Genomic DNA, 16,601 nt, shown 5'->3' with positions numbered 1-16,601 from the left:
AAGCTTGAGAAGAGAGAGAGAGAGAGTCTGCTTACTCTACACATGAGCTTGTGTGAGTGTGTGTGGATAATTGCCTTTGAAGAATCAGACCCCTCTCTCTCTTGGTCGACCCCTCTTGCTATTTGCTCTTGCTAGCACCTCATTTGGACCTCTCCCAGCTTAGCCAATGAAAGTTAAGTAGCATAAGTGATAGTGTTTTGACATGTGTCCCCCTTTCCCCTTTTGTGAGAGCTTTAGGTAATCAAATTATTCAACTAAACTCTCATTGGACCCCTTTGCCTCCTGGCCAATAGGAATCAGGCAAGCCATTGGGCTGCTGAATGCTCATTGGACCCCTTGGGAGATTGTCCAATAGTCTTCTAGAGAGCTTAATTCCTATTGGTTCTTTTGTTAAGTGTTTTTAAATTTATTAAACTAGATTTACTCTAGCCTAATTCTCATTGGTCCACCTCCACGGCCATCCAATAGGATTTGAGTACACCTTGTGGGCATCTGGCTTAGGGAGCTGACATGTGTCCCTCATTCCCTTTGTGTAAAGGGAGCTTGTGTGTGTGAGAGAGTTTCTCTCTCATCCCCTACTTCTTGGGCTCACCCCCTCCTTTGTAGGACTTGGAAGACTTTTTGGGACACACATAAAGCATCCAATTTCCTAAGCTTTTAACCATTGGAGACAACCTTTGAATTTTGGAACTGTAGCATTTTGGAAGTCTTAATGGGCTGAACCCTAAGGTCTTTGGAGCCCATTGTTGCACATAGCTCTTTTGCAGATGGCCCCCCCTTTGGATGCCTATTTTCCCTCCTTTGGATCCCTATTGTGGCCAGTCTGCCAACTTAACCAATATTCTAGCCTTTTCTCCCCTGGCACTTCCCCAATGATCAGTTTAACATGAGAAAATCATTTAGGAAAATTAGATATTACTTATTATGACACATATACCCTATTGAGCACTAAGAATGGGTGTCTCCAGTAGTTATTGTGCCAAAAAAGAATGGGAAACTCAGTGTGTGTAGATCTCAAGGAGGTCAATGCCACCACTAGGAGAGATCATTACCCTTGCCATATTTGAAACATGTGCTTTAGAGAGTTGCAGGGAAGGAAGCCTATAGCTTTTTAGGTGGGTACTCTGGCTACAATCAAATCAAAATTGCACTAGAAGAACAAACTAAAACTGCTTTTATAACCAAATTCGGAGTATTTGCATTTTGTGTCATGGATTTTGGCTTAACCAATGCCCCTGCTACCTTCCAAAGATTGATAGACACTACTTTTAGGGAATATATGAGGGAGTTTTGCCAAGCTTTCTTAGATGACCTTTGTGTTTATTCCTCTCGGAAAGAACATCTATCATGTTGTGTTTAAGAAGTGCAGATTGTACCGCATCTCATTAAACCCTTTCAAATGCCAATTTTGGGTTAAACATGGAATCATTTTAGTGTCCAAAAACGAAATTTCCACAGATGAGAGAAAAATTAAATCCATTTCCAAATTTCCACCACCTACAAACTATAAAGGAGTTCAAAGGTTCATGGGCCATGTTGGTTATTGCCAGTGGTTTATTTCAAACTTTGCCGAGATAGCTGGCCCATTGTACAAGCTTCTTATTGAGTTCCATTGGACCGCAGAGTGTGACCATGCTTATGAGTTATTAAAGAAGGCCTTGACAAGTGCTCCCATCCTACGAGGGCCCGATTGGAATGTAATTTTTCATGTGAGTATTGATGCATCAAAATTTGCTATTGGGTGTGTTCTAGCTCAACCAGGAGAACATAAATTGGACTACCCCATTAGCTTTGCAAGTTGTCAATAAAATGATGCTGAGAGGAACTACACCACTACAGAGTGGTAAGGTTTAGCTATGATTTACACAGTGAAGAAATTTTGCTACTACCTTCTTGCCAATGAGTTTGTTTTCTATGTGGATCATCAAGCATTGTTGCATCTAGTGAATAAACCTTGTTCCACGGGAGGAATTACAAGATGGTTGTTAATTCTTTTTTAGTTTGATTTTATTGTTGTAGTAAGACCTGGTAAAAGACATGTCATGGCGAATCATTTATCTCACATACCCAATGGTGAAGCCCCTACTGGAAGCGATGACGAATTGCCTAATACTTCCCTGTTCCTAGTCAAGACCATGCCTGAATGGAGTGACAAGATTGTGAACTTTTTAGTTAATGGTTTTCCATCCAAAGAGATTTGTAAGGATATAGCTCAAAAACTATTAAGGGAATCTGAACCTTATTCTCTAATTGCAAGAAGAATATGCGTGAAAAAAACCATATAGAGTATGCAAAATTACCCCACAAGACACCATTCGTGTGGAAACTCTTGATGGAGTTGAAACCATTGGATTCCTCAATGGGAGTAAATTTAAAAGATAATACGATCCTTTAAGCCAAGAGGAGCTACGTGCCATCCATTAAAAAAAGGTAGCCAAGGCACAAGCAAAATTGAAAAAGATACAAGCTCAAGCTGAGGCTAAGGAGCGAATACAAAGAAGCCCATACCTTACAGAGTGCCAGATGACATGCAAGGCATTTTGCTGATTACTTCAATAATAACAAGGTCTTCAAGATTCTATGGAGAAATCTTTGAAAGTTCACTTTTGATGCAAAGGCAAAGTTGCCTAGCAATAATGACAAGTTCAGGCAAGGTCTGTGGCTTGTAAGGCAAAGATACTTGGCATGAAGGTACGGGAAAATCCTTGTGGCTGTTGAGGCAAAGATGCTCGTCATGGCTGACTATTTGTTTTCGCTTACGAAGCCGACATGACTTTTTCTCTCTAGTTTGCAGTTTTGGATTTGCACTTTTACTATGGAATGGATCCTAGGCAAGTTTTTTTGAACTTAGTGCAGTCGGAAAAGATACTCAACCCATTGTCGGCAAGCAGGGTTTGATGGACTGACAAGGGTAATTGGCAACAAGTATTGGGCAACTTAGGTACTCTTTTTTTGTGCAGTTATTATCAATATTTTTATGCTTCTATTATCGTATCCTACTCGACAAGGTCGACAATTGGTGGGATTAATTTTCTTTTAGCTTGGTCTAATATGACACTGCCATAAGATACCCTACAATACATCGGTTATGTTTTAACTAAGGAGTGGTGTACTCAAGCACTTAGCTTCTGTATTCAATGGCCAATATCTATTTGAGGTGCTATCAAGTGGAAGGGAAAAGCAAGGCTTCTAGGATCATGACTCCATATCTATATGCATAGCTTGTGTAATGGAAATGTCCTATGAACTTTGAGAATAGCGGAATTAGGAAATCAGGTGAAGCACTTTTGTGAGATTACTTTGTGAGCATAGCGGGTGAACTTAATTGATGGTAGCAAAATAACCAGGGCACTTAGTTAACTTGGCATGAACAATACTTTTGCAAGAGAGAGAGTTTAGAGAACATGACAATAGTTGAGGACTGGATTCATATGGAGCCGGTCCCCCCTCCACGGTCCCCCCTCCAACAGGCATTTGTATTATACTTTTTTCCATAAAGAGAGACTTGGTACAATACAATCTTTGTGTTTCTTGTGACCTAGGTGATGCAATGAAGATGGCAAGCTTCATGCATCACAAGCATAACATAGACTTTGTAGAAAGCATTAACTATCCCAAGCCTCAGTCCCAAGGCCTCAAACACCTTCGAAGGTGGAGAGAGCTAGAGGAGAATGAGTAGGAGAAAGAAATAATTCCTCATTTATCATCACTCTTCTTGCTAGCATACGTAATAGCATAGTAATGAAGATGGAGAAGATGTCAAGCTTAAGCATTGAAGCATGGCTCTTGGTTGGATTTGCATTCCATAGCCAAGAGTGTTGGTGTAGGCTCTCACTTCTCACAAGGTTGGAGAAGGAGGTGGAGTTTCTCAACTTTCACCAAGTGAGAATGAATCCACAAAATGAGTGTGTGTGTGTGTGGTGTATATCCCCCCAGGACCCCCCTTGCTTGCTTGGGGCGAGTTGTAGCTTTTACACATGTTTCAAGCTCATTGGACCCCTATCCCCCGTAGCCAATCACATGCAACATGCATTCAAGTACATGGGTAGTCTTTGGACAAGAGTCCTCCTTACCCCTTAGAGAGAGAGAGCTTGAAAATATCTAGATATTTGTTGGATGGAACTAGAAGCTCGTTGGACCCCTCTTTAGCCCAACCGATAGCATTCAAGCACACCATGTGGTTAAGCTTAGGAAGAGTCTGACATGTGTTCCATGTGATGTGCCCTTTGAGAAAAGGGGTGCCCTTTGGGTGAGTGGAAGGTTAAGTCAAAGATTCCCCTAACTTTGGGACTTTCATGCATAGGAAGCTTCTCAAGCACCTTCCTCATTAAGTTTGTAGGGTCTCTTTTTGACTCGAGCACCTTACCCCCCAAGCATGGGAAGCTTCTCAAGCACCTTCCTCATTAAGTTTGTAGGGTCTCTTTTTGACTCAAGCACCTTACCCCCCAAGTATGGGAAGCTTCTCAAGCACCTTCCTCATTAAGTATGACAAGAACCTCAAGTACCTTAGTCGTCAAGCATGACAAGCACCTCAAGCACCTTAGTCATCAAGCACGACAAGCACCTCAAGCACCTTAGTCACCAAGCACTCACCTTAGTAATCAAGCACGACAAGCACCTCAAGCACCTTACTCATCAAGCACGACAAGCACCTCAAGCTTAGGCCGGGTTCTCACCTCAAGCTCAGCCCTAGCTTGCCTAAGGTCAAAGGACTTTTAACACTAACCATTGGAGGTCTTTAATGAAGCTAACCCTAAGGTATTTTAAGCTCCATTAGGTGCACATTGCTCTTGGATAGACTACCTCCTTTTGGACCCCTATTGAGTTGTAATTATCTCTTCTCTTGATCCCCTGCTGAGGCAAGTCTAGAAGCACTTATTGCACCTTGCTCTTTGAAAGACCATCTCCTTTTGGACCCCTGTGAGATGCAACCATCTCTCCTTTTGGTCGCGTGTTGAGATAGGTCTAGAATCACATGTCTCTATTCTAACTCTTGTTCCCGTTTATTCTCCCATTAAAAAATGACCAGTTTAATATGAGAAAATCATTTGGTAAAGTTAGATATTATATTTTATGACATTACCTCTCACTTGAAATCATAGCCGTCATCGACTATGAGGTAGAGAAGATAAAGCCTAGTCATTAGTCCATGTTTCTTAGCAGGTAGGGGATCCCTTTTTACCCTACGACATAATTCCAAGATGGCTGACTAGTCCATTTGGTGCTTGGGAGACGTAGCTGCCGCAAGCATGTCTGCTCTTTAGTCCATATCATACTTCCAAAGTAGAGTGACAAGTTCTACTTGGTGTTTGGAAGATGTTGTCACCACAAACATGATTCTAAGCATGCATATTATTTAAATTTGCACAATAAAAAGAGAACTAGTTTTATAAGACAAAAACATTTTTCATTTAAAATGCATTTTCATATGCTTACTCTAGTGCAGTATTGTAAGAATTTACAAGGTTCATATTATCCTTAAGCTAGGTTCCTTGCATGCATTTAGCATCTTTAAAAGGATAATTCTTTAACTTAATAAGATATCGTCAGATAATCTTACTGTTTCTTAATACCTTTTCTTCATGTCATAGGATGGACTTAGATTGAAGTACTTCTTCTTGATCTTCGATTTTTGGAGAGTTTGCAACTATTGCTTCTTTTGATGGCGCTCCTTTGTAAGTCTTATGTAGGTTCTCATGGAAAACATTGTGCATGAGCCAATGGTTGGGCAACTTCAATTGATAAGCCATCTCATTGACTGGCTTAAGAATTTTAAGGAACATAGTATCTTTTTTGAAGACTTCTAACTTCAGACTGGCATATCTTTCACACCGTGGCCCCGTTTGATGAGCCGTCTGGATGGGCTCCTAGAGAATCTTGAGCACTTCATTCTAGGGCCTATCCCCACACTTTGGACACCTTGACCTGCCACCTCAATTATCCCAATTCGGAGGCCCCTCGGCCTAAAATAAAACTTTAAGCACGCATTTTTGTTGCCATTGTCTTGCTGAGGTCTCCCACACTGGCTTTAGCCCTCTACCCTGCACCTGTTAGCACCCTTTGCTTTGCACAACACACTTTTTAGCATGGACCAACTTTGACTGCACCAACGCCCAATACATTCTTGAGCTTTTAACCAAGAATAAGCATCATACTCTTGGTGGTTCGTAGGACTCTTGCCCATAGTATGCCTCAGATGAGCCTTGAGAAACTTAAGCAAGACCCAATCATTTTCCTTAAAGGTTAAGGCTCGTCTGTGCTTATTAGTAGCAGCCCTTTTTGCTTTTCCTTTGAGATTGATATAACCCCTTTAATATTTGTAAAAGATTCTTGTAGGTCTCGGCTATATTCATCAACCGACGAAGATCTTCCCATGTACTTTAAGTAGTAAGGACTTTTGGATCTTCCTTCTTTAACCTGAAAAGGCACTTTTCCCATAGAAGTATGTACAATATCATTGTAGCATACTCTATAAGAGGTAGGTACTTCTATCATTGAGAACATTGATCTACTTCCATGACATATGCTTTTAATAGATCAAGAATCTTTAGATTAGTTATTTCACTTTGGTCATCCGTTTGTGGATGATAGGCAGAAAGAGAAATTTAATCTACTTCCTAGATTCTCAAAGAGACCCTTCTAGAAATTATTGGTCATTCTAGGATCTTTGTCCGACACTATGGGTGTTGGAAAGCCATGATGCTTGAAAATTTGAGACCTAAAGAGGGTTGCCATTTGATGAGGAATCCCAATCCTCAAGCGAGTACTTCCAAGCGAACAAGAAATCAAACGAGCATAAGCAATGTAAAAGATTAGATCAAGATCTCAATATTTACTCTATAGAGTATAGTGTAGTAACATGTTGCATCTCAAATAGTCTCAAACAAAAGAGCCATACTCTTCCTTTGATGTGTTCACACACATTAAAATAGTATCAAACAAAAGAGCCATACTCTTCCTTTAATGTGTTCACACACACATTGATACAAGTCTTTTCCTTGCTTCCGAACCATCTTCTTGAGCATATTCCAAAACTCTATTTGTGCAAACTTATTCTCCATGGTAAATTCACATGTTGCAATTGTCGTAATTTCGGGCACAAATAGACCAAGAGATGGTAACTCAAATGCCACATGTCTGTCATAATGCATAGGTAGCTCTTGAACTTGAAAGATATCCTTTGCTTTCTTGAGTGCTATGTGACGTAAGCTGCTTTGTGAAGGCATTGCATGCAGTATACCAACTACTTTGGAGGGACCATGGGACTATTACTACCGTGTCCTTCATTCCAATGCCTTGAGAGAGAGAGAGAGAGAGAGAGAGAGAGAGAGAGAGAGAGAGAGAGAGAGAGTGAGGTTCGTCTTCCACAATTGCGAGATCACAATCGAGGAATCTTTTCTAAAAAACCAACCTTTTTGGTCGCACGTCAAAAATGACTTTGATGCACCGATACCCTTGTTCAACATTCCCTACCTCCACCTTCTTCTAGAATTCCACAAAAGTGGGCCTGACTCCGCCACTGGCAGCGAGCTCTGCATGGAAGGGGTGTGCATGCTCTCAACCAATCTAGCCAATTACGCTATCTCTCGCTCGTCTCAGACTCAGTGCAGCCTATATAAGTCACTCACAGTGCTTGAAAAAAACCTAGGTGTAGTGTAACAAAAACCTAGGTTTAGTGTAACCCCACCTACAAATTTTGAGATTTACCTCTAAATTTTATAGTTGGTGAGAAAACCTCCAAAATTTGAAAAAAAAAAGTATAAATTGGTATAAAAACCTTCAAATTTAGTCAATTTACCTCAATTGTTTCTAACATGTAGGTTTGACAAGTTTTTGGAAAAAAAGTTTTTTTCGAGCAGTAGTCACTCACTCTTAGCGGCCGAGTTTAGTGAATTTTGAGTGTCGTGTATTGTTCACTCGCAAGGCTTCTCTCGGTCACGCACTCAGAGTCTCAAAAGCAAGTTGGACTCTCTCTCTCTCTCTCTCTCTCTCTCTCTCTCTCTCTCTCTCTCTCTCTCTCTCTCTCTCTCTCTCTCTCTCTCTCTCTCTCTCGGAAAAGACTTTAGAAAGACATTTCCAAAACATCAGATACAAGCTCGTTCAAAAGACTCAAAATCACTCAATGTCTATCAAACTGATGGCTTCAACCACAGTGGAAATGCTCATAGCGTGCGTCTTCTAAGAGCTCTATGATAGAAGTCAAAATTCATGAGCCTTCTTCCTCTCCTGGCTTATGCACTAATTAGACACCCGTCTACTTCCTAACAGCAGGAACATTGTTACGCTGATTCTGGTTCGGCATATGCTCCTTGCATCTAAACCTCTATGGTGGCTCTCGAACTCTTCTCGTGTACGGGATCTCACACAGACAACGTGAGTGAATGGCACATGAAACACAGTACTGCATTTTGGCGTAAAGCTTGGGAAGTGTGTACCTACCATAAAGGCAAGCATCTTGCACATCTCGCACAGCAGCTTGTTCAACAATATTCCTTACAAGAAACCACTTGACAACCTTGTCCTTGGGGACACATAGCCCACCATTGGAGCACCTGATGGGGTTGGTGTGGCCTCTTCCATGCTTGTTACATCCACCGTTACAGCGCTTACCGTCATGACTGCTTATGCTGCAACTACTTTTGCTTCCTCTTCGTCGTGGCCATCTCTCTCTCTCTCTCTCTCTCTCTCTCTCTCTCTCTCTCTCTCTCTCTTATATAAAGGGAAAGTAGGCTACATTCAATCATCGCTATGCTTACTGTCTCTAAATTGTTCCCATGAGGTCACTTGATACACCTTTACTACAGACTGTCTCTTGACCTGGAGATGCCCCCATTAGCGCTTTGCAATAGTATTTTAGCCTTCATGACAGTAACGGCCTTGAGTATAGAGGCAGTCACGGTGTTGATACTGACGGTGCTTCTCATGTTCATCGCTATGTCCCTAGAGACGTGGTATTCTTCATTGTCGCAATCCGCCGCACAGGCATCAGCGGGGGAGGGTGAGCTGCAGTATGAGCCTCTATATCGTAGGATGCCCTTTTCTCCATCAATGTAACAAACTGAGAACTCTATTGTAGCCGTATTGAGGAGGCGGATTTTTTGTCGTAGCAAGATCCCTTTGGAAGGGGACATCTCTGCAAAAACTTATACAAAAATCCTTTACAACTAAATTGAGAAGCAAAAAAATCATTGTCATCCGCCTACACGTTAATAGAAGGGAAGATCTGACCACCAGCCTCTTTGATCTTCTTCTCCACAATCTTAGAGAATGTTGGGAGAAGAGGGGGAGATCGACCGCTTAGAATATTCAACATAAGCTTTCAAGCCATCACCATCAAACTGTCCACCTCTTCTTCCAATTTCCAAGCACACACACTCACCTAGACTATGACACACACACACACACACACACACACACACACACACACACACACACACACACACACACACACACACAGTAAACATAGAATTGACATAGACAAGCTTGTAAGAGAGTGTAAGAGATGTGTAAGAGATGGAGACTAGATTAGAGAGTACACAACAAAATAACCATAGCTTAAGAGAGTAGAGAAGAGAATCTGCAAGAGAAAGGCCTAAATCTAGCCCCAAACTCCACGGCACCTCTCTTGTGGAGTTGGTATTTAATATATTATTTTTGAGTTTGAGGTGCCAAAAATTGAGGCCCCTCTTTTACAACCACTTCACTTTTGTACACGAGTGAAGCTCATTAGTTCTTGCATGACCCATAAGGGGAGTTCCCACTACAAATATTTACAGAGCCATAGTGGCTTATTGAAATGAGATTCTAAGATACTGTGCAACTATAAAATGGCCAAGAATAATTGCCGTCGCCTCTTCATCAACTCCCCGCATTCCACTCTACAAAATCATCATCAACTCAATTAGTAAAATAAATAGACAGCACATAATTAACCATTACGCCCAGCTATCCCAATTGCAGTTAACCACTCCAACAGGAGGGTGCCCAGTCTCGTAACATCCCTCCTACCAGGGATAGCAACTGTCCTCAGTTACTCAATAGAGAAATCAACTGGACCGTGAGTGATGGAAAGTGTGGAGAAGGTTGGGAAAGTTGCGAAAAAACTTTTCAGGCATCCATTTGGCATCCTCTCTAGGGTGGCCCTTGAAAGTCAAAAGGTAACGGTTATAAACCATTCCAGTGCGTGTAGTGGTGGTCTCATGGTCAACTATTTTATCAGGGATGAGTTGCTCTTATTTTATCAGGGATGAGTTGCTCTTCTTGGTCTACAAGTGAAGGTGGCTCTTCATAAATGTGGTGTGTAGGTAGGGGTCCTCGGAATGGGCGTAAAAGACTAATGTGAAAGGCATTGTGAAGGTGGAAATGTGAAGGGAAATTATACTATTAAAGTACATTTCAAGGTGAGATATCTTGTTTAAATCTATTTGGGCATTACACCATGACCCAAAATATAGTAAGTATCCAAGCATGAGCTGAAGGCATTTTAACAGTCCTCCTGCCCACTTTATGTGCCATAAGGTTGAATATCTGAAAAGAAAACTTCACCAAAAATTTAGTACCTTATAGGGCTAGGAAGCCCAATGTCTAGATGTAAAAAATTCAAGAGATGTGGTAATATATGCACTTTTTGAAGAAAATAATTAAATACCATTATGGAACAATTGGTCTATTGCATTATACAGACATCTTTGTAGCTTTGAATTTGAGCTAGCACATAACTAGTAAATTAATGATGCAATTTAATTACACGTCAATAACTTGGCATTTGGCTTTTTGAAAAACGTGTAAACCATTGTACATTGGATACTTATGTGGAGTTTGAAGCTGACAATTTCAACATTAGAAGTAAATGTGGCTTTCATGCTTTGATCAATGAGCATAAATATTGAAAAACATGTAGCATGGTATCATCCATGCTTAAGAATTATATTCACAGACAATCACGACCATCAGGTGTCCTTGTCTTGGTATTGATGAAAAAGAAAGAAAGATATACATTACCCAAGGTCAGTATAAACTTTTAAGATACGTATTTTGACTGTTGGTGGTCAGCCAATCCAAATGGCTTCAAATACAGACATGTGCTTAGTGGATTCTTCCACTATCTTCTCGGTGTCATCTTTGCAACTGGGTGTCAAATCTAGTAGGCTTCTTTGTAAGCCCTTTTGCCAGTTTTTATCTGTGTTGAGAGCTTTTCGACATCATCAACATTATCGGTATTTAATTCGTACAATAATCTCAACAATGGTATTTTTTCCTGGGTCATCGTCAGAACAAAAACCACTACTTCAAGTTCTCTTGGAATGATAATGTCAATGTCGCAAATGATTTGTAAGTTATCTATCCTATTTGGTTGTTCACTAAAATTGGGTCCGAGCTTTTATGAATCAGGATGCATCGACTTGGGAGGCTAGCTTTAAAGGCCTTGGTGGGAATAGGGTCGATTTCTCATAAAGTCAAGTTTCAAAGCTCAAAAGTTAAGGTCACAAGGTCATTTTTAATAAAATAGTGCAAGATTATGATGGGAGACTAGTAAACAAGAGTTAGACGGCAAATAATTGCCGCTTAAATGACTAGGCATGCAATGGGCATTAGACAAAATAAGAATGGACAAAATAAGAATGGTAAGAACAGACAAAATAACCAAGGTTAGGCGGTCAAAATAAGGTGTAAGTTGGGTGGTCGGAAGAATTTTAAGTAGTTAGCCTTGAAGCTTTGTCAACTGCAAGTCTGGTTGGGTGATCGATCGAGAAAGTTTTTAAATGGGACGGCCACTCAAGGGTATAATAGGGTGGACACACCCTTGAGGATTTGACCCTTGAGTACCAAGGGGTGGTTGACAGTGTTTGGGAAAAATCATTCTTGTAAACATACAAATTCCTTTTCTTGAATTTGCCAAGAGGAAATTGTTGGAATTAGGGTTGCAGAGAAACACACACAGCTTGGAGAAGACGAAGGAAGCTCAAGGCACACAATAGATAGTGTGTTACTTAGTGTGCAATGGAAAGATAGATAGCCCTAGAGCGATGGGCGTATATACAATGCACGGGGGAAAAAACCTCCTAAAAGAGGGAAAAAATGCCCCGGCGGTCCTAGTGTGTTCACACACATCACTACCACATGTATATGGTAACAAATCCCCCCTGGAGTGATGCGGTGAACAAGAGCTGGCACATGAGTAAAGGGAAGTGCCATGCCCTGAGGACAGGATCAGTCCACAAAGGGGAGTAAGCCCAAAGCTTTGCGGAAAGCTTCAAGCTTCTCACGAGACAATGCCTTTGTGAAAAGATCTGCAAGGTTGTCCTGTGTTGGCACATAAGCAGAGCTGATCTCTCCTGCTGAGAGCCTCTCCCTGACATAGTGGTAATGCACCTCAATGTGCTTTGTGCGAGCATGAAAAACTCGGTTCCTCGCAACTGCCAATGCGCTCTGACTGTCAGTGTAGATAGTGTTGGCAGTGTCCTGTCCAACACCCAAGTCAGCCATAAGGCGTCTGAGCCATACACACTCAACCGTAGCTGTGAAGACTGCCCTGTACTCAGCCTCACAAGTCGAAGTGGCCACAGTAGGTTGCTTCTTGCTCAACCATGATATACATGAACTGCCAAGCATGAAACAAAAACCACTTGTGGACACTCGCGTGTCAAAACAACCAGCCCAATCTGAGTCCGAAAAAGCATGTAAGTCTGGCGGCAATGATCCCCCCTTGGGATAAAACAAGCCAAGATGTAAAGTGCCACTAAGGTAGCGGAAAATCCTCTTGACAGCCTGCCAATGCTTAGACCCTAGGCTATGCATAAATCTGCTGACCTGCGAGACTGCAAACTGAATATCTGGCCTCGTGTTGCATACATAAATGAGGCAGCCAACATCAGTTTGGTAAAGAGTGACATCAGCAGGATCGCCAGCATCATGTAGACTCAACTTCAAACCTGTTTCCATGGGAGTGGCAATAGGTTTGCAATCCTCAAGTCCAAACTTACATAGCAATGTCTCTATGTAACTTTTCTAACACAAGGCAATACCACCATCACACTGCTTAAACTGTATACCCAAGTAATGATGCAACAGCCCCAAATCTTTCATCTTGAAAGTAGCATTCAAATCAGCCTTAAATTCAGCAATATGTCTCTCATTTGGTCCAGTGATCAGCAAATCATCAACATAAAGAACCACAATGAGAAATACATCATCCTCACGCCTTACATACAATGTGCTTTCTGTTGGACTGTTACGAAATCCTCGTTTAACCAAATGAGTGTCAGCTTTCTCATACCAAGCACGAGGAGATTGCTTCAACCCATACAAAGCCTTCTTACATTTGCACACTTTGTCCTCTTGTCCTTTTATGACAAAACCGCGAGGCTGCGTTACATAAACTTCCTCAAATATGTCACCATTCAAGAAAGCAGTAACAATGTCTGATTGATGTACATCCCAACCAAAATGAGCTGCCAATGCACATAGAAAACGCATAGTAGTCATACGACAAGTGGGAGCAAAAGTCTCTTCATAATCTATGCCTTTTTGTTGTGCATAACCCTTTGCAACAAGTCGAGCCTTATGGCGATCGATCTCACCATCCGGCTTACGTTTCAACTTGTAAACCCACTTCGTACCAATGGCCTTTTTGCCAAGAGGTAAATCACATAAAGTCCATGTGTCATTCTCTATAAGTGCATCATATTCTGATTTCATGGCAGCAATCCAATTTTCTGAATTCTGTGCTTCATCAAAAGACAGAGGCTCCTCAACATCATGTAAACTAGACACAGCCAAAGCATAACAATCTGATGCATAAGATGCATGGCGAGAGCCTGAATGAGTACGACTAGATAAAGGTGCATCCAATTTACTGTCACGCAAAGTGTGCACCAGCCATTTTGGCATACCTCTAGCCTGCTCATTTTCAGCCCTTTCCTCATCAAGTACATCATGTACATCTGCATCAGTAATAGGCTGTTCTAAAACATTTTCAGAAACCCCCATAGGCTGTACATTTGCCTCATTGGAACTTACATTCGTATTTCCACCACTGAAAAGAGGCAACAAAGTGTCATAAATGTCTTGTGAGCTTACATTACTGTCTCTAGTACATGACAGCAAGGGTTGAACAGAATCTTCCACAAACACTACATCCCGTGAAACCAGAATACGTTTTGTTTGTGGATGATACAACCTGTAACCTTGACAGTTAGAGTCTTCTTTGAATTCAACCACTGCTTTCATTCCTAATTCCTACTATTATAGAGTCAGCCTCTCTCATAGGCTTATTGGAGAGTTCTTCCCTTTGGTACCAAGACTGGGACGAGCGAGCAGTTATTGATTGGTGTCCTCGTTTTAGATCCAAGACACATTCTTAAAACTAATCTTAAGAATAATTACATGAAGATATAAACAAAATCAAACTTATCTGTAATAATTGATCAACAAGATCTTCGTGATTGTGAATTGTTGTTCCACCAAGAGGATTTCAAAATCCCCAATTTCCAATTCAAATCTTTATCCCCATGGTCGGCGCGTTTCCAAGAGCATCGTTTTGCTCTGATAAAATAGTTGACCATGAGACCACCACTACACGCACTGGAATGGTTTATAACCGTTACCTTTTGACTTTCAAAGGCCACCCTAGAGAAGATGCCAAATGGATGCCTAAAAAGTTTTTTCGCAACTTTCCCGACCTTCTCCATACTTTCCATCACTCACGGTCCAGTTGATTTCTCTATTGAGCAACTGAGGACAGTTGCTATCCTTGGTGGGAGGGATGTTACGAGACTGGGCACCCTCCTGTTGTAGTGGTTAGCTGCAATTGGGATAGCTGGGCGTAATGGTTAATTATGTGCTGTCTATTTATTTTACTAATTGAGTTGATGATGATTTTGTAGAGTGAAATGCGGGGAGTTGATGAAATTTCAGAGAGTGATAGTTGTTGTGCCAATCGTGTGGAAATGAAATCATGGCTACTACCATCATCTAGCAGAATGGTGACATTTTCACCCTTAACAGTGCCTTGCACTTTAAACAAAGTGTGAGGAGATATAGGAGTACCTGAGGATGGGTTGTCATCGTTATCATAATCAGGATCATATCCCTCATCGTAGTTAACTTCCACTTCATTGTCGTCGGGTGTAGCATCTTCGATGAGGTTAAGAGTAGCTCCGTTGGGGCGGTTGTTGTTGAAGGGTTTTTGACTTGAATTCCTGTTGACTCCATTTGAATGGCCATTGGATTGACCATTGCCCTTATGTAAATGAGTGAAGCTCATTAGTTCTTGCATGACCCATAAGGGGAGTTCCCACTACAAATATTTACAGAGCCATAGTGGCTTATTGAAATGAGATTCTAAGATACTGTGCAACTATAAAATGGCCAAGAATAATTGCCGTCGCCTCTTCATCAACTCCCCGCATTCCACTCTACAAAATCATCATCAACTCAATTAGTAAAATAAATAGACAGCACATAATTAACCATTACGCCCAGCTATCCCAATTGCAGTTAACCACTACAACAGGAGGGTGCCCAGTCTCGTAACAGAGAAGAAATTGGCTTTAACGACCAGTGGAGTGGGAGGAGCATTGCCTTTACCTAGCACCTTGAAGTACCCGAACGGTGTGACATCCAGCAAGGGACCCTTTTGTTCCGGAGCAGATTTCGCAGAGTTGGGCAGAAGCGAGAAGAGATGATCCACATTCACAATGGGATAGTGGAACTTGTTCATTGTCTTGTGGAAGTACCGCATACCTACCTTCCCAAAGTACCTAGGGTGATATTTGTTGAACAGAATGCGATGGTGGTGCATACCTCCTGCATTACCATGACCTCCGGGATGCTTTTTGTGCTTGCCAATTCTTCCATGGCCTGCACTGATGTGACCTCTCTTCTTCTTGTTCTTCTTCAACCTGGTCGTCATGGCGGCCTTCCTACTCTCGAACCGCCACTTGGCTGAGTTCTTTGTTGCTGTTGTGGGCCAATGTACTGAGGATGAGCCTGTTGAGCACCTGGATATTGAGTCTGAGGTAGCTGGGTGCCATGAGATATTGAGACTGAGTATGCTGGCCAGCACTTGGATACTGTGATTGAACACCTGAAAATTGTGGTTGCAATAGTGGGACCCCAAGATAATGTGGTTGTGCTTGCTCGGGAAGTGTAAATCGTGGCTGTCCCTGCTGCACACCTGGATATTGCGATTGAACTGGCATATAGTATGGGGCACTCTGCATGGGATTTATTCCTCCATAGATAACGAGTGAGTATTGACCAACTTGCTCTCCAGCAGAGGAAGTCTCTCTCTCTCTCTCTCTCTCTCTCTCTCTCTCTCTCTCTCAAAACTCAACTCTTTCAAGCAGCGCTCCTTGAAAGAGTTGAGTTTTGAGAGAGAGAGAGAGAGAGAGAGAGAGAGAGAGAGAGAGAGAGAGAGAGAGAGAGAGTAGTCACCTTAATATCCAAAATGGCGGTTAAAAGCAAGGGGAAAAGGAGAAATTCCACCCCAAAAGTAGAGAAAAATAGTCGAAAAGACGGGTGAGCAGTCAGCTTAATATTGTGCCGTTTTCAATTTCCAAAATAGTCGGTTAAAAGCAAGGGGAAAAGGAGAAATTCGA

At 41.7% G+C, this 16,601-nt stretch overlaps 1 protein-coding gene across 1 annotated transcript; it reads right to left on the bottom strand.

Annotated features, from left to right (window-relative positions):
- Positions 1-8,798: 8,798 nt before the first annotated feature.
- Positions 8,799-15,913, bottom strand: LOC147433334 (large ribosomal subunit protein uL15x-like). The gene is made up of 4 exons (XM_086491749.1): positions 15,536-15,913; positions 14,682-14,684; positions 9,236-9,259; positions 8,799-9,035 (listed from the first exon to the last, which is right to left on the bottom strand). Exons 1-4 carry the CDS (start codon positions 15,911-15,913, stop codon positions 8,799-8,801), a joined length of 642 nt encoding a protein of 213 aa, XP_086347875.1.
- Between the last annotated feature and the right edge of the window lie 688 nt (positions 15,914-16,601).

Source organism: Adiantum capillus-veneris, chromosome 20, assembly GCF_014529385.1.
Source record: "Adiantum capillus-veneris isolate H3 chromosome 20, ASM1452938v2, whole genome shotgun sequence".
Lineage (NCBI taxonomy): Eukaryota > Viridiplantae > Streptophyta > Polypodiopsida > Polypodiales > Pteridaceae > Adiantum > Adiantum capillus-veneris.
Note: the sequence above shows the minus strand (reverse complement) of the source record. Positions and strands in the feature narration are given on the sequence as shown.

Coding starts and splice junctions, on each gene's coding strand:
- LOC147433334 (XM_086491749.1), bottom strand. CDS start 15,913: ATGACGACCAGGTTGAAGAAGAACAAGAAGAAGAGAGGTCACATCAGT. Junction 9,036..9,235: donor TGGAGAAGAAGATCAAAGAG/GCTGGTGGTCAG, acceptor GATGGAGAAAAG/GGCATCCTACGATATAGAGG.